The sequence below is a fragment of the Rhizoctonia solani genome, chromosome 3 (genome assembly GCF_016906535.1).
Source record: "Rhizoctonia solani chromosome 3, complete sequence".
NCBI lineage: Eukaryota > Fungi > Basidiomycota > Agaricomycetes > Cantharellales > Ceratobasidiaceae > Rhizoctonia > Rhizoctonia solani.
This window is the reverse complement of record NC_057372.1, coordinates 3,462,871-3,484,873: the sequence shown is the minus strand read 5'-3', so window position 1 is coordinate 3,484,873 and position 22,003 is coordinate 3,462,871. Positions and strand designations below refer to the sequence as shown.

At 48.3% G+C, this 22,003-nt stretch overlaps 6 protein-coding genes across 6 annotated transcripts; 3 read left to right on the top strand and 3 right to left on the bottom strand.

The window, feature by feature from the left end:
* Positions 1-214: 214 nt before the first annotated feature.
* On the bottom strand, positions 215-3,488 carry RhiXN_03510 (MYND Zn-finger protein; the record flags this gene model as incomplete). Its single annotated transcript, XM_043323327.1, has 5 exons — positions 215-541; positions 593-992; positions 1,058-2,615; positions 2,705-3,313; positions 3,410-3,488. The coding sequence occupies 5 exons, from the start codon at positions 3,486-3,488 to the stop codon at positions 215-217; spliced, it is 2,973 nt and encodes a 990-aa protein (XP_043178823.1).
* A 3,826-nt stretch (positions 3,489-7,314) lies between these two features.
* RhiXN_03509 (alpha/beta hydrolase family protein) lies at positions 7,315-10,576 on the top strand (the record flags this gene model as incomplete). The annotated part of the gene is made up of 13 exons (XM_043323326.1): positions 7,315-7,466; positions 7,537-7,740; positions 7,794-7,856; positions 7,919-8,048; positions 8,099-8,242; positions 8,294-8,349; positions 8,396-8,650; positions 9,535-9,634; positions 9,698-9,765; positions 9,822-9,951; positions 10,004-10,147; positions 10,207-10,253; positions 10,306-10,576. The coding sequence occupies 13 exons, from the start codon at positions 7,315-7,317 to the stop codon at positions 10,574-10,576; spliced, it is 1,764 nt and encodes a 587-aa protein (XP_043178822.1).
* Positions 10,577-12,055: 1,479 nt separating this feature from the next.
* Positions 12,056-13,046, top strand: RhiXN_03508 (uncharacterized protein; the record flags this gene model as incomplete). The annotated part of the gene is made up of 2 exons (XM_043323325.1): positions 12,056-12,287; positions 12,349-13,046. The coding sequence occupies 2 exons, from the start codon at positions 12,056-12,058 to the stop codon at positions 13,044-13,046; spliced, it is 930 nt and encodes a 309-aa protein (XP_043178821.1).
* Positions 13,047-15,987: 2,941 nt separating this feature from the next.
* Positions 15,988-17,991, top strand: RhiXN_03507 (amidohydrolase family protein; the record flags this gene model as incomplete). The annotated part of the gene is made up of 4 exons (XM_043323324.1): positions 15,988-16,371; positions 16,424-17,339; positions 17,399-17,943; positions 17,989-17,991. The coding sequence occupies 4 exons, from the start codon at positions 15,988-15,990 to the stop codon at positions 17,989-17,991; spliced, it is 1,848 nt and encodes a 615-aa protein (XP_043178820.1).
* Positions 17,992-18,809: 818 nt separating this feature from the next.
* On the bottom strand, positions 18,810-20,544 carry RhiXN_03506 (protein disulfide isomerase; the record flags this gene model as incomplete). Its single annotated transcript, XM_043323323.1, has 10 exons — positions 18,810-18,932; positions 19,108-19,320; positions 19,376-19,479; positions 19,539-19,764; positions 19,814-19,910; positions 19,963-20,044; positions 20,096-20,208; positions 20,259-20,291; positions 20,341-20,355; positions 20,417-20,544. 10 exons carry the CDS (start codon positions 20,542-20,544, stop codon positions 18,810-18,812), a joined length of 1,134 nt encoding a protein of 377 aa, XP_043178819.1.
* A 268-nt stretch (positions 20,545-20,812) lies between these two features.
* RhiXN_03505 (uncharacterized protein) lies at positions 20,813-21,938 on the bottom strand (the record flags this gene model as incomplete). Its single annotated transcript, XM_043323322.1, has 2 exons — positions 20,813-21,034; positions 21,087-21,938. The coding sequence occupies 2 exons, from the start codon at positions 21,936-21,938 to the stop codon at positions 20,813-20,815; spliced, it is 1,074 nt and encodes a 357-aa protein (XP_043178818.1).
* Positions 21,939-22,003: the final 65 nt, after the last annotated feature.

Below are 22,003 nucleotides of genomic sequence, written 5' to 3'. Positions count from 1 at the left end.
CGCCGCCCATCTCCCTACACGGCATGCTCTAAGTTTATGTTTTGCTAGTTATTGGTGAAAAGTGTATATATTGTAATGGAATTGTGCAGAGCCCGTATACCGATAGCAAGGAATGACAAAAGCAAAAAAAAAAGGGGTTCACTACATTATTATACAACCCGTTTGACGGGGGGGGAGCAAAGACACGACAGATATTTCCCACCTCAGCTATTGTTCACCCGAGAACCATGTCATCGTCTCCATCTCCGTCCAATGGTCGATTTGCGTGCTGAGGTGTCGTATGAGGGGCGCTTGGAACGGGCGAGACTCGTTGTACGGGGACAACGTTCCACGGGTCGTTTGGCTCTGCGCCCTGGTTCGAGCCAACCCCTTGACTGGGCATCGTCCCACTCCTTCGCCGAGCTGTCTCTGGTCCTCGAGTTCGTCGAGACGGGCCTGCATCGGCCGGCTGAGCAGGTTCATTGAAGAACGCAACTCCTCCTCGCGGTGGACCGGCCCAACCTGCTGAGGGTGGATTCGCTGCTCGCGCAGGCAGGGCCAGCTACCAACTTGGGGTAAGCGATACTCAAAAAACACAAGGGACTAGACTCACCGGCCGAACACCTCTGGCAGCTGCGGCCATCCCAGCGTACCTCGGTAGCTCCGCCTGGAAATTCCCTGGCCGTGCCTGAACCCCCCCAGCTAACCCTTGCGCCCGCGTCGGCCCGCCCCCTTGTGTGTGTTCTGCCGCCGCTGCACCGAACCTAAACCCCGCACCTGGCCCGACTGTCGGCGAGTTTGTAGGGACTGGCTGCGCTTGCGGTTGCTGCACCGTGGTGTTTGTTCTTCCTGTCATCCCGCCTGCGATATTGACTAGTGCACGTGTTACAGTGTTGGTGAGGCCGCGTCGGGTTGGGACCTCGACTTCGGTTGCGACAGCGGCGGGGGGAACGGTGTTGGCTGAAGAACCCGTGCGAGCAACCACGGTCTGGGAGTCCTCTTCTTCACGCGCGCTGTAAATAGACAAGTTAGTCCCCAGTGAATGAGAAATAAATAAGTTCGGTCAACCGTCACTCACCTACACCAGAACCGATGTCCTTCCGCCCAGGCCTTGCTCTGGCACTCCTTGCCGCAGTACTTGGCCTTGCGACACCGTCGGCACTTGGCAAACTCTCGAGGGAACTCTTCCCATCGCCCACATAACATGTTGGCGCACTGTCGAATTCCGCCCCGCTGATCGTCTTTTCGGCATGCGTTGCGCATGATTACGCCGGCCCAGTATTGTATTTCGTGGGGGAGCCGGGGGAGAGTGGTTTCGGAGGGGGAGGGGCGGAAAGTGAATCGCTCGACCAAGGAGAAAACATTGGGCGACTGGGCGGTACTGGAGAGCGGCTGGGCCGAAGGTTTGGGCTCGTTACTCGCGTCGACGAGCGCACGGAGGGTCGCGGGAGTTTCGTAAAAGGCTTGTCGGACGTGTGGATATTTGCTGAGGTAAGCGAGTAGCTGGAGGCTGAACAAGACCTCCTCGTCGCCATACGGTCCAGGGTTGACAGGGACGGACCGACGAGTTTCTTGCGCGGTTTGCTCTACCTGAGCACCAAGTGTGGCAATGCCCGCTCGGGGAGTAAGCTCCGTACCAGGAGCGACCCGAGCCCTTGGAGTTCCGATGGCACCTGGAGCCCCGGGCGGAGCACCCATCGCCAAATCATCGTTTTGTTCGAGTGCGACGACACCAACGCCGACACCCTCGCCCATCATATCCATTGCCATTGCACCGTCTCCATCTGCAGCGTCGACAATGCCAATCGTACGGCGCTCGCCTTGCTGAGCCGTTTGGTCGTCCCCATCAGCTTCGGTGTCATCCCCATCCGTATCTCGTTCTCGACGAGGCCTGCGCGTTATCGTCCCTCGTCTGCCCGTGGTTGTAACTTCTCGCGCGGGGGTTTCGTCCGCATCGGACCAAGTTGGTCTTGCGACCGGTTGAGCGACCTGCCTTGGCCCGCCTTCATTATCCCAGATGGGCCTCCCGACGACGGTCCCGCTACGATCGCGCCCAGGTACGACTACACTCCCTGTAGGCGTGCCCGAGCCAACAGGGGTGGCATTGGCCGAGGCGTCGGATGATTGGGCCGTGTTGGGTGAGATAGCACGGCCCATAACGGGAGAGGTGGAGGCAATGGGGATGGGAGATGCAGTACGGATATCGAATGAGCGCGCATGGGAGCCGCTAGAGACTGCAAACGCACCCGAAGGACCGCTTGGTGCGGGGAGCGATGGGACTCCCACATAACTTCCATCCGAATCATTGGACATGCTTCGTCCGATAGCGGGAGGTGGGGGAGTTGGCGAGGGGCCCATATCGCTTGCACCGCTCATTTCCTCGTCGGCTTCTTCCGAACTGGGGTTGGGGTTTGTATTGGTCCGTACAGGGGGGAGGGCCGGAGGGGGAGCAGTGGTGGTGGCGATGCGAGGTTGTGGTTGTGCAATCGCACGCGCCCGCAGGTTGTCAGATGAGGTTGCGTGCTCGAGGGCGCGGGCAAGATCGAGGGCACGCTGGCGTTCGAGGGCTTCTTCTCGCCTGCGCACGCGGACTTCACGGGACTCTCGAGGAGCACCGGAACCAGTGGCCGATGGGCCTGCAATGTAAATTAGTAAGAGTTCGTAAGAGTTCAGGGGGATGCATGACGAATCGCATCGTCGCGGGCAGCGAGACCGATATGCTTACCAATTGCGAATCCTTTGCCCTTGAGCCAGACGGCGAGGATGCAACTGACGACTCCGAGGGCACCAGCCTGGACAACGCGGCGTCGGATATGTTCTGAGCCGCGTACTCCAATATTGACTACGCACTGAAATGCGAGACTAAACGTGCGCGCGGCAAGGGGATCGATTTGATAGGGGAAGGGGGTGCCGGGGGTGGGGATATATGGGATGCTGTGTGCAGTTGGATGTGGTTTTTGGAGCGCGAACTCATGAACGCGAGAGGGCCCAATCTTGAATCGATGGGCAGCTTTTTCGAGTTCTGCTCGTGAGGAAGATTCAAGGAAGAAGTCGTTATCATCGTCTCCCAAGTCGTATGTCGTGGGAGATATGCGGTGGTCAATTCGTTTTGGTAGGTCGTCTGAGGGAGTAGCATCGGGTGGAGATAGGCCATAGATCCAGGCTGCGTCTCTCCTGCGAGGTGGGTTGGCACAGAAGTCGCGTAGGATGCGCACGAGGCGTTCCAGGCCACCGTCGAGGGTCAGGATTTCGCGGATTCGAGGGGATGTGGATGTGAGATACACGAGATGAGTCAGCGAGTTGTAGAGTGGCAATGCAGAGGTTGCGTCGAGTGCTGAAAACCCAGATCGTACACAAACCAATAGTGGGGGAAAACAAGCACCGTGAGTCACGAGCGATATCAACGGGTATTACATATGATGCTACTCACCGCGTCGATCATACAGCTGGCTGGTAATACACACGCATGCCCTGTTCTGCGGCGGAAATGCAAAGTTTGACTCTCTCATAGTTGTCTGGGCCGTATAGGGGAGTAAGCACTGGGGAGTCTACCAGCTAAACAAGCCACCAATCGTACAAGTCAATATGTCATTTCTCCCCGAATAATCCCATAGTGTTAACTCACCCAGGTCACGGATGTTGGATCCGACAGTCGAGTGTCGTCGCTTGCGTGCTGGTCGCTGTCTACTTCGTCACGACCTCGCTCTGTGGCGCAACCCTGTTGTTCCGCGGTACCAAGGGTCTTCCCCTAAATATCGGCGTGCCCTATTCCCACGGGGCTTAGCCACATCGTCCGACCATTTACGCCCCATTCGCACAACACTCGCCCTGTATCTCAGGCTTTGAAAATCTACAATATTGACTTTTTAAATAACAATTCTGCTGCCTAAAGCGCAATTTTTCTAGTATCCTCTTGTCAAATTCCATTATTTGTCCTCCACATGCTCATTCGCACTGCTCGCAAATATGACCGAGCACACGCCACCACCTCATAACCGTTGATTAACAAATACCCGATCACACTTTCCTAAGGTGGGCGTCAGCGATCGCCCACTACCTAGCCCGCGGATGCACGCTTTTACTTAGCGCTGAGGCAAAAATCACAATGAATCCGAGGTTTCTCGTCAACTAGGATGAATTCGCACAAAAGACGTGGTAAAGTTGTGCAAAATATATGTATAGGTGTATGTACGTGGTCCAAATCTCATTAGTCCTAGTTTTTACGACGCTGCATTCAAAATACGGGCATCCTTGGCGGCCTGCACGTGATACGTGAGTGACGCTGTTGCTCGAGATCGATTTCTCAGCTGATCTACAGGCTCCGGGGTCTTTGTCATTCACTCATAAATGGATCGTGTGCTCAGAGTTTGAGTTATCACTCAGTATCTCAACTATGATATGCGTTGCTGTGTTCAAGTATATATCCTTGCATAATCACTTTTCTCCCTTTTTTATAGATTTTTTTACTTGGACGAATTGTATTAGTTTCCAAATGAACAGAAAAGGACCCCAGAACTTCTTGCTGACCTGATTAATCTGTTGAGGCCGAATTACAAGTGCTTGCGAACAAGAACCACAGGTTTCTTGCAACACATAATCCATCCAACCTGGGTGTATTTTCGATGCACCACCACGTATAGCACATATACTGAAGCTTGAAGAATAGTCTCGTACTCCCATTTGTTATCCACACAACTTTACCACGTTTTTTGTTCAAATTTGCTCTTGTTGGCGAGAAAGTGCGCATATATGGCGAATTTTCGCTTCAGCGCCAATTAAAAGCGTACATCCGCGGGCCAGGTAGTGGGCGATCGCTGACGTCCACCTTACGCGTCTGATTCCCTCGATTCCCCTCACTCAGACCTCTGAGGAAATGCATCGCAACAGCCCCTATCTATCCATCTGCATGGCCACGCGTTTGTCTGTCCTGTGCTCTCAGCATTCAAAGATGCCATATCAACTTGGCATTTATGATGCGCGTGTTTTTCGGCATCTGTCCTTCTTGTTGCGCCCAACGGATTTAGTAGGTGGGTACAGGCACCGGGATGACCCAGTCCGGTATGTTCCGGTGTCGGATCTAACGTCGTTGGCTCGGTTCGGCAGTTATATAGGTCTATGTTGCGCTAAACTTTTTGGTCGGTGAGCAAGATACGACCCGTGTATCTGTTTCCGCAAATATATCTACAATCTATTGTTTTTAATAGCTAGCTTACCGGTCTCGGTGAAACATGACTCTATTAGTCGTTTGGTCGCGTGAATCATACCTTCGTATTCGCAGCACTATCTCTAAATCCGAGAATATCATTCGCTAGTCAACCAGCTTGTGACTACCAAACGCAATCTGAAAGTTGTTCTCGTACCCATTCACTTGGATAATGTGCATCTTCGTAGAAGCTAGAGAGGGCACATCAGCAGGTAGCTACATAAATTGTCTTTAAAATCGGGTTCTCTATCTCTCACTCTCGTGATCTCTCAGCATTGCATGTGTGACGTTCCAAAGCCTCACCCGATGGTCCGATCAAGGGTCCGAGGTGGAATGTTCACATTGATACATTCAAAGTGTATGCAGCACCTAATTACAGTCTATCAATAAACTCAATGCGATATTAAGGCGATTAGCTTTATAAGTCGAGCTCCAACGACGACCCGATCTCGTTTGGAAGGTAACGGCCTCTCCATCAATGACTCATATATTTCCAAACCAACTAAATCGGCTCAAGTTGGCAAGAATATTCAATCGCTGGAATGATCTATCCGGGACCCTCTCGATAGCTCTGAGCACATTTAATATATATGACCTTTCGTACCTGCGACCTCAACGTACTTGGAACGTGTACAATACTAGCTATTCGTCTGAGCGCAATTCACCACAAGTTGACGTTGACAGGCCGACGCTTGTTGCCTTTGCTTTGACTGAAGTATTATAACTTGATCACCTCCTAAGTTGTGAATCATTTGTTCTGATATACTGGCACAAATTTTACAGAAAGGTAATCGAGTTCAACATCCGTGGCGCTACCGTGCTTGTACTCCGGCGATATATCAATATGTATATGATCGTATTAATCGTAATGTTCGAGTAATGCAGCATTTTTAGGCTTATGGGACAGACTCGTTACGTTGAACCTGGCTTACCCATAAAGCGCGCCAACCACGAGTTCCGTATAACTATACTCTATGATGATACCATCTTTTCGTTGGTATGTGAATTACAACTCTGATTCAACTTCTCCGGTATCCATATCCAATAACTTAGTAGTACGGTTCTCAGCTCTGAGCTAGGCACTTCAGCCTTTTCTTGATCAAGACCTAGTTACTGCATGCGTGTACTTCCCACCAAAATCATCTCTAGCACAGTCATGTCCCCATAGCTAGCCAAAGACGATTCAGATCTTGGCCTGAGATATCTATCAAGATCATCTTCATTCTGCATACAGTCCTATATTAGAGTATAAGCAGATGGGGTTGATTAATGCATATGGTAGGTGTTACAAATGCACGCAATCTATTAGATCCAGCCCTAGACAGAAAACCTATCACGGAAGAATCTATCACCTTGGCGTGAGTTAGAGCGTATTATCCTTCTTTCGGAGTTGGCCAATCTATCTAGGATAGCTTTATAGCCACTGTTACGTGATGGCCGAGAAAATATCAAGCGTCGGAATAATTTCCATTACGGTGCACGTTTATGACGACAAGCGGCTTGTGACCTTCGACAGTTAGCTACAGAGCATTATGGGACTGCATCACTTAGGATTTTGCTCACCTTATGATTGAACCAGCATGTTATAATATTCAGGGCTACTTTATACACGGGCCCTCTTGATACACGTGGGCAGACAAACTTGTAAATATGTGTTACTGTATGGCGGGTTTGACGGGATTAGTGGGGCCCCTGATCAGTCTGTTGTTGCAATCTTCTCTTTGATCTTTAAACTCTTTGGTGACGCACAGCCCATGTCTTCATATAAGAGCCAAGGGTAGTGCATATGGAAGGGATGCACACGTGGGCGAGATGATGACCAGTGCGGATCCCCGTCCACGCATATATTATCCGATCACTCTACTTGTCCGAAAGCCATTCAAATACAGAATGACGAAGAGAGATCCTCAAAGCCAGTAACATTTTATTGAGCAAATATTGATATTCCAAATAAATAACCTTCTAGTTCAACATTATTAACAGTTCACCCCAATAAATTTTACGGACTCCACATCCAAGTCTCGGCCGAGGATGACTAAAATTGGGCGCTAATGCCCATCAAATGTGACCCCTATTGGCATATATAAAGGAAGGAATAACACTTCCCAGCTAGAACACATATCTCGCCGACCATGTCCAAGTCTCAACTACATCCTCTGGGATACGAAAGTAAGATCGCCCACCTTTCCACGGGGCATTATTATCGCTATGCCGATATTCATCCCCCTGAGAATGTCAAAACTATTGCGACTGCGCTATTGCTCCATGGGTTTCCGGATTCTGCGTGAGTACATCATTCGTTTCGGGTCACCTACAGTAATATACCAGAGGGCCGCTCACAACGAGTCGGCCAGCTACGGATGGCGCCATCAGATTAAAGGGTGGACTAGCCGAGGCATTCGTTTAATCATACCCGACACTCTTGGCTACTACGGTAGCTCCCAGCCTAGCTCTCCTGAAGACTATTCTACGAAGCGGCAAAGTGATGATCTCGAAGAGCTAGTTCGATATGCTGGAGTTCCAAAAGAGGACAAAATCATCATCATTTCTCACGACTGGTAGGCCTCGCATACATCCACTGTGACAATCAAGCTGGAGACGGTCGGTTTAGGGGTAGCGTGACCGCCGGCCGTCTGATTCAATTTAAGCCGGATCTCGTCAAGGCGGCAGCAGTGTAAGTGTATCGCCGTCCTGAGTCAGCGCCTGCTTGGTAAATTAATATCATATGAAACTCAGCTTTTGTGTACCGTTCTTCCCGCCAAGTCCTCAGTATATTCCACTGGAAAAATTCAGCGAGCAATTCCCTAATATGGAATATCAAGTGTTTCTTGCTTCTCCAGAGTCTACAGCCATTCTTGACGCCAATGTGAGTACTGCCAGGTTCGTTATTACCGGACACTTGATTTAGTGAGCTAGGCGGAGCGGTTTATTCGACTGACCTATACCTCAGCACGGCAAAGGGATGCCGGAGAAGTTCCTTCGCTGGAGAGAGCTGGAGTGATTGAAGGTTGGCTTAAAGACGAGAGTAAGGATGTGGTGCCTGAGCTACTATCACAAGAAGTACGCCCCTATCATCTTTTCTTTTCTCACCGAGAACTCGCTCACGTAAAGTGCTCACAGGAGCTAACTACTATACTGTCTGAGATTAAAGCTGGCAAAGGTTTCGGGTACGCCTTCTCCTGTGTCTCTTAACTCAAATGACACTTATCCAAGACTCATCAGGGCCATGCTTAACTACTATCGCGTTGGCCAGATCAACTACGAGGCGGAGAAGGGCCTTCCACACGATGTGCGGCCAGATTTACCTAAGCTAATTGTAACGCCGTCGGCCGATCCGTTTCTTCCACCTGCGGTTACACAATACGCTCAGACGTTACTTAAGAACGTCGATGTGGTATGGCTGGATGGGCTATGCGGTCATTGGGTTCAATTGGAGAAACCGCAGGAGATTGAGAAGATTGTAGGAGAGTGGGTGGAGAAAATAATTGCCCATAGTTGAGTCACGTAGCAATACCAGCGGCAATAGTACGGCTCATCTGGTATTGAAGGTTAAAGTATGTCTTGAATCTGTGAATACACAAAATTGAAACGGAATTAGTCGCAGCTATTAATGCACAGTTTTCGATTATGAAAATGGACTACACCTGAAATCCAAATTAGTTAACAGGTAAGGCACTCTCATTCCCTGCATGTATGGCATACATGCGCATTTCTCAGTAAGATTTAACAGCCATTTGATCTGCATTATTAATTCAAATTAATACTGTCAAATAGTACCAGAGAATTCCATTAAATCCATTAGCGTATGTATAAAACAGGTAACCCTCCAGAAACACTACACGTTGCCACAACCACCAAGCTGGAGATGCTTCAATGATGTAGCCATTACCGACATCTACCCATCATAATGGTCAACCTACTGGTTTATCAGCTGTATGCGTCATTGAGTACGCGAATACTAATGATATCTGGCGCTAATCAGATTTGTCAGTTTACGTCGCCAGATAATGAGATAAGCGATAAAGGCCTATGACCTCTAATCCATCTGACTCAATCATGGCTAATTCCCAATCTCATCCGCTTGGCTATGAAAGCAAGGTCATTGGTTCATCTGGGAGGCATTTCTATCGATACGTTGACGTTCACCCTCCCGAAGGTACCAAAACAATTATAACCGCACTATTGCTGCATGGGTTTCCGGACTCTGCGTGGGCATGATATGTCCCGAGTCACTGATTGAAGAAGCTTACCGGTAATGCAATTCAAAGCTACGGGTGGCGTCACCAAATTAAAGGATGGTCGGGAAGAGGTATTCGCTTGATTATACCTGATACTATCGGGTACCACGGTAGCTCTCAGCCCACCTCCCTCGAAGATTATTCTACCCAGCGGCAAAGTGACGATCTTGAGGAATTAGTTCACAGAGCCGGCGTTCCTAAGGGGGAGAAAATTGTAGTTATTGCGCATGACTGGTAAGGTTATCGATCTTCTTCTGACTTAGTAACGCATATCAAGTTTATGGGAGCTATAACTACCAACCGTCTCATACAATTCAAACCTGATCTTTTCAAAGCCGCCTTAAAGTGAGATTTCTGTCAACCTGCAAGTCAGATCTCGACCGAACTCATACGCGGCCTAGTTTATGTGTGCCATTTATCCCGAGAAGTCCAGAATACGTACCCCTAGAAAAGCTTATCGAGTTGTACCCCAACTTTCAATATCAGGCCTTTTTGGCTTCTCGCGAATCTACGGCCATCACGAATGCTAATGTCAGTACAATATCTACCCTGATGGGTCGATTGAATTAACTTCCTTGCTCAGGTGGAACGATTTATTCAAGTAATGTTTACATCGGCAAAGCAAAGAGAAGAAGGAAAAGTACCAGATCTAGAGAAAACTGGAGTAATCAAGAATTGGCTCAAGGATCAAAGTCAAACAGTCACATCTGAGCTTTTAACCAAGGAGGTAAGCCAGCCATGGTTTGCCCAATTCGAACGTCCCTCGTATCAATACAATCCCTATAGGAATCAGATACAATGGTAGATGAAATCAAGGCTGGAGTTGGGTTTGGGTACGTTATTCCATTGCTTTACTGAAGCATGAGAGTCAGCGATTTTCACCAGATCGATGCTCAACTACTACCACGTTTACAAAACTAATTACGAGGTAGAAAAAATCCTTCCGCTGAAATTACGCCCTGATCTACCAAAGTTGATGGTAATACCACGTAACGACCCTTTTATACCACCATCCTTTACGGAAGCAATCGTAGAACATCTAGAAAATCACGAGATATCTTGGTTAGATGGACGCTGCGGACACCGGGCCCAGTTGGAGAAGCCACAAGATATCGAGCGGATTGTTGGGGAATGGATCATAGAGAAAATTGCATGATAATTGAGGCGAAAATACCAGAGTGAACTGTTGTTTCCTCTCGCTAGTTGTTAGTTGCAAATGAAGACATGTCATATCCAATTTAAACGCGTACATGTATATGAGTCCCTCCAAACCAAGCTGTCTACTATGTTCTTTGTGTCACTTGAATCGGACTAATACTAAGGTTGAATTGTACAAGTGTCTCTTCCGCTAAATCGTTCGACCATCTCTCGTAGTTCGTTTTGCGAGGCCCAACTTCCCCCAAGCCGGCCTCGAACAAAGTGCTACCAGAAGCAAAAAAGCGACTCGCATTCAAACGCGTTTGTTAGCCGCAAAAAGAAAAACACTATAGTACAGCGCAAATCAGCTAGAATAGTAAGGATGACGTGCGTGACATCCAGGTAAATTTAAAACTGTAGTCTGGCCCATGGGTGTTGAATGCGTGACGTCATGGATATATCGTTCACGGCGCGGAGCTAGCGGCAAAAGACTCTCGGAAGCTTGATTAGCTCTGCAAAAAGGGTCCTCAAGAGACCTTGGCGAAAATTTGGGCAGCGACCGTTTCCCATAGGCTGAGAATATGTTAATGCGTAGGCGTATCCAACCAGAATAAGCTTACGAGGAACTGCATGAGATACAAGAGGCGAGGGAAGTAGCTTCGATAATACTGCGAGAACACCGAGTGTAGAATTTGATATAAAATCCAGCATTGCCAGACCAGCAGAGACTTGGGCTTCCAGGTATCAGCACTTTCCTGTCGAAGTTGCTGGGAGCGGCTTCCATCACCAAAGAGGATTTCAAATAGAATGGTACCAGGGAGTTATCAATGTTTGTTAGTCAAGGGGAAGAATACCGCGAGGCTGAGGTTCGTCTGATGGGAACACAACAAATCCGTATCGCCAATATAGGAGTCCATCCGACGATCAGTTAGCCAATAGGGGGTGAAGCGCCACCCACAGAGTTGTGCAACAGGAGAGAATAGACGGCGAGTAGATTGCCGTGAGAGGTACAATAAGGAACGGAAGGTGATTGTGAGAAAGACGTAGGTACAGCCAGGGCTGAAAACGTGTATATGGACCAAATATATGGATTATCCAGTCAGAATTGGACACGACCTACGAGAAGTGAAATTTGGGCTGCTTAGAGGTGGGGACACGCGCTGCGCAGTGGCAGGAGAAGACAAGATGCGGTGCAAACGACCACGATGCAAACCTTTTGCCGGCGGCAAGTACAAGTGACCCGGTGTGTCGGACCGGAGGATCCCTGATACTAGAGCTAAGCGCCATGATATCATCGAGTGTCATTTGACTCAAAAAGGACGGGACCATGCTCAGTTGAACTTGTTGCTTTGAGCACGCTCTGCAGTCAAACACGCTTCGGGTGCCCAGTCTCGGATATTCTTGGCTCCATCGCGCGTGTCAAACTGTGGCTTCTACGCTCCACACCGGGTTGATCAGCACAATTGCAACTTGCCAGCTTATAAATTCGTATAAATACATGCTTTGGGTCACTCAACCTCGCCAGTGCTCCACCATGCCTGCCACCACCTCGGTCGATTTGGTTCCCAGTTCGCCGGTCTCGGACATTGACTCTCTCGTCTTTGATTCGAGTTCGGAAGGTGTTCATACCCCCTACGAACAGCGTTCTCCGGCGGGTCCCACATTTGACGGAGTCAAAAGCATAGCATCTGTTGGAGTTGCTGTTCATTCGCCTCCAGCGCGCTTTGTTGGTAAGTCGCCCCAAATTTTTACCACGTCATTTCATATGTTGAACAGCCGTACGCCACACAGGTACGCCATTTGCCACAGGAACTGGCCCAGGCTCTCCATTTGAATATCCGTTCCCAGCCACTCGCCCAACCCTCTCGAATCTGTCATCAATCTCGTCGATTTCATCATCTCTACTTGGTCCACCCTCCCCTACCACTCGTGCTCGCTTTATACCTCGTATTTTGCCACAGCAAGCCTCCAAGCGACGAGGATCGGGAGGCGCCCCTCAAGTACGAATACCTCCACGGCTGCGGACAGATAGCGGGGGGAGCGTGTGTTCAAATGCAAGTCAGGCTGTAGATACATCGGACTCCACCAGCAAGTTCACCTCCTCAAGAGTTCTCTCCTTATCTCGGCCAATACTTACCCATTCCCGACTTCGTGACCGGTCCGGCAGTCTTGGCGTATTACCCATTATATTACCTCCCCCTGCCATTACAGCCGTTGGAGTAGTTGGACCAGCCCGCTCGACTTCACCTATTGCCATATCCGAGGCTATAGATTATACCAGACCTGTCACCAGCTTAACACCTGAATCGGAAGGGGAGGAAAACGAGAGCGAGGAGGAGATGAATGCCGCGCCCACTGGGCATCGACGGGCGAGTTTACCTGCCGCATTTGCGCCTCGACCGAGCGCCGAACCAGGTTGTGATTCCGACATGGAAGATTCGGATGACCGACCGGGTTCTTCTACTCCTCAGGGTGTCCTTACCCAATAGATCACATTCTTTATATGTCCATTTTGAGCTGGCTCATTACTTTTCTCTGTGCATTTCACCTTGTTTTGTTTCGATTTTCCATTCGGTTCCAATCTCGTTTCCTGCTTGGTACACATATCTGATAGCGGTCGCCCCTTTGTAGCTGGTTTCGTACATTCGCTTTCTTGCTTTCTTGACCAATCGTCCACTGTATCGCTCATTGGCCTCACTTTTGCATGTTCTCTTGTTTAAATTACTACACACATGACCTCGAATTTTGCTTGGCATTATTGGTAACAACCGGGAGTTCCAGGCTTGCTTATATTTCCTTGCGCTGGGCATTGAGGCCAAGCCAAGAGCTAACATTTTATCCTTTAATGGATATCAACTACTGATCTAGTGCTGGCGCTTAAAGCGAGGACTAAGGTCCATGTTCTCGGATATTCCTAGTCGCAAACTAAATACCCCATCACCAGTTGATATGCAATAATAACCTTCGGTGTCCTCAATAGGCGGCGGTCTCAAATGAACATGTGTTGAAAAGGATGAGGTAGGCAGTGGTAGCATTTACACTGGTTCTAGGCGCGCATTGAAGCTGAACCTATTTCATGTACAATTCACGTTGGTACATGTACAGGTGCACCAAATTATCAAGCCGTCAATTTGAAATCCGCAAGATCAAAGGCCAGCGTTGTAGGGCTGTCAACTCCTAAAAATAGGCTGAATCAATATTAGACGCATGTATACATCCCTTGCACAACCCAATTCCTGAACCCTCAGTGACGACGGAGCGACACTTTGTTGGATTGGACATCTATTGAGATATGAAATAATACAGCACCAGATGAAATAATCCAATGAGTAAAACAAGAGGCAACTAAAGTGACTCGACGACTTGGTGGATTTGATGGGATAGATGACGCTGCATGTTTCAATGAGGCTGCTCCGTGAGTATCGGCACAGAACACTTAGCTCTATCTAATGCATTTTCTGTGGAGGAGTTGCTATGGAAGGAAGTATTTTTTGGAAATGATTACAGCCATTTACTCAAAATCAAAAATGAGGTTGACCCGGAGAGGGTATTTGATTGTAATCGTTGCGTTGGATCAGAGTCGGAAAGCTGAATCGCAAATGTATTATGCATCCTGTAGTCACATGAATATATCGACATATGCTCCGGCGCGAGTCGGCGAGGAAGGAGATAATGAGTAACTATATAAATATGGGCATCACTGCAACCAGGAAACAACCGACAGAGGCCAGGAAAATGTATGGGAATCCGGCGCCAGGGGCATTGGGATACGAGCATCACTCGTGGGTCAGCTGGCTATCTCTGATGACTGGGGTGGTGGGAGACACTAATTGGTGTCTCCGTAGATTAAATGAAGTAAGAAGTTCGAGAATTAATAATGTTAATGATAGAAAGCTGGAGTGCAGGACCAAACTACCAAATTGCAAGTGTTAATAAGCGAACTGTAAGTGGTATGTCGTAGACGCGTACGGCTGAGAAATTTCGTGGTCATGTAGACTTGGGAGTCTGTGTGAGTCCGCAAGCCCTGCGCATAAATCCTGGCTCATGGCTCTCTACAGGTTCGGGACTACGGCTTCATCGTTCGCGATGTTTAGCTATTTACAGTAGGCTATCATGGCTTGCATGTACAGTACTATATGTAGGCCAGCTATTCCAGATTATTTCATCCTTAGATCTTGAGTACAGTATATATGTGGACATGTGAGCCGCAGCGCGCGGAGGCATCACATACGATACTTGGCCGAGGGCGGAGGTTACGATCACGTGATTCGACCAGCACTATTCCATACCGTGATCTCGGAATGGTGTACGGAGCGTGAGGACTCACACTGTCCTCGCGGTTTTTAGCACCCGTCCACCATCCCTTTGTATCTGCCGTATATTTCACGTTTTTTCTTCACGTTTTTATTTGTTTGTTCATTACCCATATTATTATATATCCATTCATAATATACTCATCCATGTGCGGTTCTTTGCCACCCCAAGCCTTCGATCCGGACGGTCGCAGTCTTGGGTGGCCCGGTGAACGCTCCTAGGCCGTCTGCGGGCGGCCACAGGCTTCCCCTCTTGTACCGCGTACAGAACCCACACATTGCTCACAGCGACCAAAGCATAGACTAAGTACACGCACTGAATAGTATCGCGCATATATTAGGTCATGCAGGCTGAAAAATGCGTGCATCACTCGGAGCATGCAGTTCTCTGCGTCATATTCCAACTTTGAGGTCCCATTTGCTTGACACCGCTGCACCGCCCACCGGCTCACGGCCTACCAAATAGTGAATACAAATGGAGTATTCCATTTAGTGGGACTAGATTTCCGCCACCCATATGAGTCTTTATATGGGCAACTTTTTCAGTTCTCAAGTATCAGGCGAGAATTAATTCTAAATAACAAACCTCAATGAGCACTACAAGTCGTTAATACATCAGCAGCGATTCAATTTTGATCCCTTGGCTATGCTAGAAATCACGAGCCAAAATATCAACCGTAGCACTCAAGAAAGGTAATATTTTTCCCAGCCTTTTAGGCTGCTCTGCTTTTCGAAGCGTCTTTTATTCCTTGACGTAAACATATTCATATTCGGATAAAACAAGCCCTGAGATATGCTAACCGTCAGGAATATGGATCGCGAAAACACCTCGTGTACTCATCCCGATGCCAATGATGCTTCATGAATTAGGTTACAACAGTCATTACTAGCACTTGTGTGTCATAGTATTTCCAATGTACTGCTTAATTGAAATAAGAACAGGACGCTCTACAAATTCACGGAACCAGGTGATCCAACAAGACATCTTGATCTGTCGTTGCCAAATGCGCTATGCCTCACACCTTTTAGTATATAAGGCAACGCCTTGGGTTAAAAGTAACATCCCAAATCTACTTCAAACTTATAATATCTGCAGTAACCCTAAGTGCTTTCCGAAATGAAGCGTCAGTTTCTCCTTCGCTCATCTCTTCTTTGGACTCTTGGATACTCTCTGATTCCGTTGACTTATGCGCTGAGTCCCCCTGATGTGCTCATCCTCAATGCGACGATTCATACCATGGATAGAGCTGGCACCGTCCTCTCTCCTGGTGCGATTGCCTTCAGGAATGGGGTCATTACCTGTATAGGGAAACAAGACGAGCTATATGCCGTTTGTGATGGTGCGCATGGAGCGAACAAAACTATTGATGCAGGCGGGAGGACTCTAATCCCTGGCTTGATCGATTCCCACCTACATCCTCTTCAAGCTGCGAGCTTTATGCTCGGGTGCTCCCTAGGATACCAGAAGCTTAACGAAGAGGGGTTGAGGCGCATCGTTCAGGTAAGCAAAGGATCCAATCGATTGATTGATTGACTGAAATAGTATACTAAAGGCATGTGTTGATCGCGACTCGAGTCGGGGTATACCTGCTCATGGCGACTCTCCATTGACTGTATCAGACTGGGATCGCGAGGGGTTCACAGACATTTCAGGACCTGCAAATGCCACGATGCTTGACAAAGTCAATACCACAAGACCGATCGTTGTAATTGCCACTTCTCAGCATGGCCGGTGGACCAATACGCGTGTGCTTAACCTTTCTGGTATCAATGCTTCGACTCCGGACCCCGCCGACGGCCGTATCGTACGAGACAAAAATGGATTCCCAAGTGGCATTTTTGAAGAGGGCGCTACCAATCTTATTAATCTTGGCCCTGGGACTCCTCCGCCTATGCCTCCTATAGAAGTCGCTCGAGTAGCATTAGCCATGCTCGCAAGCAAGGGTATCACTTCGTTTATGGACGCTGTTGCATTCCCCACAGATGTCTGGCGCAACCTTAATCGTGCTGATGCGCTGACTGCCCGCGTCTGGAACGCGGTTGGTGGCCTCGGTGCTAGTTCTGCACAAAGTATTGCCCAGGCGGCCAAGGACGCATTCGACCAGTGGGACGACGGTGAACTTGTAGCCAATCGACCTTCCGCAATGTGGCGCCATGCGAAAGTGTTCATCGACGGGATTTTGTCCGCGGTCTCGCAGAGTGCAGGTCTGATTGAGCCATATTTTATCAAAAATGCGACAGATCAATGGGTTTCCGGTACCAACCTAGGAATATACAACTTCAACACCACCGAGCTCCGTGACATACTTGTTCAGTCTTTTGCTGTCGGTATAAACCTCCACATCCATGCAGATGGAGATGGTGCGGTTCGTCGGTTATTCGACGCAATCGAGGGCTTAGACGCACCACTAAAAGACAACCAACTCGGGATCGCTCATGCCGAGATCGTTCACCGGATGATCTCGCGAAGTTCACCTCCCTGAACGCCCGTGCAATCATGTCCTATCAGTGGGCTCAACCCGGTACAGCTTGGAACAATGACACTCGGAACTCCCTCACCGCTGCGCGCATGGAATTTGCAGAGCCTTTCAAGCCAGTTACTGACGCAGGATCTAGTGTTGTTTATGGGTCCGATTGGCCGGTCGACCCACTCGACCCTTTCCTCGCCTTAAAGGCAGGTGTGACTCGCTCAGGGGACCCACTTAACCCAAACTCGCCCGCCAATTTCAGCTCTCAATACACTGGTCGATTCAATAGCCAAGAGGGCCTTAGCCGGATGGAAGCGATGCGCGGTATGACCACATATGGCTCGGAATGGCTTAATGCGTCCCAATCAATCGGAACTTTGGAAGTTGGGAAGTTTGCCGATATTGTCGTGCTAGACAAGCCATTTTTCGATGAGGCTTCTGTGCCGGATGAAGAACTAGGAAGAAACAAGGTCTTGTTAACGATCGTAGGAGGCCGGCCCGTTTTTGTAGATGAGGGAGCTTCCTTTGTTCCTGGCGGTTGGTGCAGCATCTGCTCGAACTACACAGCTCTTTTGCAGTCTGTCACCGCTCAAGTTCCGGGCATTGTACCGAGGCACATATCAAAGCGTGGGTGTGGGCATGCTCATTAGTAACCCTCTATGGCACAATCTTTTTAAACATGGTACATTTGTTTCAAGATGTTTTGCTACTTTCATATATAGAAACGATGATGTATGCGTTACCCTATTCAATATATCTGTTGTGTTCTATCATCAAATGATGGTTTCCGGTTGTTTGCAAGACAGACATTAGTCTGCTTAAGCGGTCAAACTTGATTACTGGATTTGGAATATTTCATTAGCATCGCCAAGCTTTGACACCTGACCTGTGGTAATGTCTCTGGCACTGTTGAGTAACTTGATTTGAATAAGCTGTAAAGCTATTGTGGTCTAACCGAAGAATTTTAACTTTACGGTTGAAGGCCACCTATATAATGAATTGATCAACGCCTGCCTTATATATGAGCACGGCGTTAGAGGATCGACCACCGAGGCGGGGCTAATTATGGGTGATTTTAAAACCGAGTCAGCGTATATGCGCTTATCATCAACAAGGCTTGAGGATATTCCTCAATCAATCATTGTTAGCAGGTTTGTCCATTTTCGGTGCCTTGTATCTTCTTATCATAGGGCTTATGAAAATTGCGGAGGGACGAGGGAGACCTTGTCTCCCATGAGAAGTACCATTTAACCATGATTAATGCAACTCCTTCGCCTGGAATGATAATATAAACAGCGTAGCTACTTCATGAGCGAGCAACAGGCTCCTTTGAAACCCTTCAAAATCGAATATACTCACGAATGGTCCCACAGGTAACCATACTCAGGCAGTAAAGTACTCATACATGTTATTATTAATTCTATCAAAATACGGCGATAGCAATTTTAGAGATCATCTCCACTGCGCGAGTTTATAACTCCTCCTTGACCTTTTCTGCAGTCTCTTCAACTGCCTCCTTGGCGTCCTCAACCTTCTTCTCGAGGAAAGCGTTCAAGACATTAACCTTTTTCTTAATTTCATCGAGTTTGGTTTGCTATGGGACATGCATTAGTGTCGAGTTGGGAAAGGTGCAAAGTCGGGAGGTTGATGCCAGCCAAGCGGAGATGGGATAGTAGAAAGACTTAGTAGGAATGGTCTTCAGGGGAGAACAACAAGGGCGAGAGCAGAAAGAAGAAGGGGAAAAAAAGGGGGGGGACTAAGCTACTCACAGCCATACTCCTCTTGCTTAAGATTCCGCCTAGTCTCTTGAGTTCCTTTTCAATCCAAGCTTCGCCTGTGCTGGTGAGCTTCTCCATAACGCGGATGTAATATGAAGCATTTTCTCCAGCAGCCTTGGCCTCGGAGAAGATAGCCTCCCGAGCTGCCTTGTCAGCCGAATAGAAGGACTGAGCAAGAGTGTCCATTGAGGAGAGACGACCGGCCTGGTAAACATTCTTAAGCATCACAGAGAAACAAAGTGGAAGGAAAGCGACCTACAAGTTCGTTGAGCCCCCCGCCAACGGCACGTTGAGTTCCACAATGCTCATTCAAGAACTTGACAAAGTCGGCCTCCGAGCGACCAAAATCGTAGGGGACAGCCTCTGAGTGTCAAAACTTGGATCAGTAACATGCAAAACAAGATCATCTCATTATAGCGCACCCTTGTTCGAAGAGCCTTTAGGGAAAAACTTGATAGTGGGATAGCTCCTGACGTGGTACCTGGCGGCAATGTCCTTGTTCATAGCGTTGTCGGCATCATAGTTGGCAATAATACATTTCGAATCGGGCTTGAATGTCTTGGAAATCTTCTCCAATGTGGGTTTGAGGTTTTTGCAATGTCCGCACCAAGGGGCCGTGAATGCTACCAATACGTCATTTTCGGGGTCCTACAATACTGGTCAGATGATGAAAAGAATGTGTGGAGAGTAGGCACACCATCACAACATCATCAAAATCGCGGTACGAAAGTTGAAGGGTCTCGGGAGGGGGAGGGGGTTTGATATTCGATTTTACCCCAGCATTCTTCTCAACGCTGCGCGAATTTGTCTAATCATCGGTAGTCCGGGCAGATCATACCGACTTACAATGCCGCAAGATCATTCAATTCACGCCCTCCATCATAGGGATCCGATTTAGTCGCATCGTTGGGCCCGAACCATTTAAGCGCTTAGTGGAACTTAGTAACTAGGCGGTACTCGAAGCATTGGGGAAACTCACTGGGGAAGCCCGTAACGCCATGTTTTCCAGCTATTTCTTTCGCCTCGCCGTCTGCATCCGCTTTGATGATAAGGACTTTGTCTTTAACGTACGCAAAGGCATCTGCTAATTGCCTGGGGTGGGTTAACACATCTGATCCGTGTATTCGTGCATAAATGCTTACTCGTAAACGGGCGCAAGGTTCTTGCAGTGTCCGCTACTTGACTTAGTATCCCAAACAGCTACATGGCCTAAGTTTGGCTTACCACCAAGGCGCGTAACTATAGCCAGAAACACGTCAGCCATGTACGCATTGGCTAATATACAAGCATGTCGACTCACAACTCCACCAGCGCAGGTTTTCCTTGTCCAACAATTGAGTTAAAGTTTTTTGAGGTCACTTCGACGACATTGGAGGCTAGAGTGCCTGCAATCCAGGCCGAGGTGAAGAAAAAAGTAAGGGCGCGCATGGTCGTGGTGAATTGAAAGAATACGTGGAGGCGTTGTGATTTATAAGGATCTAGGATTTGTCAGCCGATCGGGTATGGGGACAAGTAGCCCTTGCTGGTATCCGAGATCGTCTTGGGAGAATGGGCAATACATTCTAAAGCACTTGTTTTTTTTTCACTATTAGGTTCCATGTAAGAGTGTTCTGTATACACTCTGTGATGTAATATTTTGTTGGTGCTTGCATATGCTAATCATGTGCAATGAATTAGGGTTGGTATGAATCGTACACTACTTTTTAAGAGTGACCCTAAACACCGTGATCTCCTCCAATGAAGGGCAGAGTTCATGCCACCAATCAAACCGAGATAACCCTGGAACATTACAGCAGAGGTCAAGGGGTAGGTCATCAATGTGTCGATACGAAAGTGGTAAACTAAACTTCCGAAGCTTGGAAAATGAAGAGAGACAATCCCGTATACTCCGCAATCCACGGGCTATGTCTTCTGCCGTCTATTGGGCCGACCTTAGTGCTTGAGGTACATGCATATTACCACTTACTTACCAGAAGGAGTCCCGGATTTGACGGGTTGAGTTTGATGCTGATACCACAAACAAATATACCAAGTGAATACTCTTTCAAAGATTCCCGAGCAAATTCAAGGCTAGGAAAGCAGTGGGACACAATTCTATCCTCCCAAGGATGATTCCATACCCGAATGCATTCTGATAGGTATCCGAGTGGCGCTGATGATTTTGCTAACTCTGCATGAGTTCCGAGGTTTCTAGAATGCCCTTTGATAATCACGCTAGCGACAGGACGACTGGGGGAGAGGAAGCAGATGTCCGCTTCGTCTGAGTTGATCGTTTTCAGGTTGGGTAGTATGTGTCGCTCTAGCGGGATGGATACCTCAGTCCACTTGGGCCTAAGACAGAAAGGTCTTTCATGGTCAATCAGTAGCGTGATATTCTCAATGCTAGGTTGTGTTTTCAGAAAGTCAACGAAAAGTGTATCCCTGGGAGGTATCATACTAAGGTTTTGCAGCTCGAACGGAAAATGCGGATTTTCTAGTACATATCGGATCGAGGCGCGACGGAGTTTTAGAAAGAGCGTTTTAAGATTTGGGAGGTGCATCAAAAGTTTCTTTACAGTCAGTTTGAGATCCCCTGACTCGTCGCGAAAGGAGTGAGGATAATGACATATGGAAAGGAACTTGCTGTATTCGCACAGTTGGGTCCTTCCATTAAGCATCGTGTCGGCAAACGCCAGTATTTTAGGAAGTCCCTCAAGAGTAACTTTCCCGTACAAGATAGGCGTGACTATACAATTGTAATATCTGTTGACTAGTGCTAGATTAACCAATGACGACGGGCCGTCATCCAAAAGCTGTATTAGCTCAGTTGGAAGGTTGAGCATTTCAAGTGAAAGAGGCTTGCTATAATATCAAAAGAGTAAGAGCCTCTCAAGTTTCAAGTAACCGG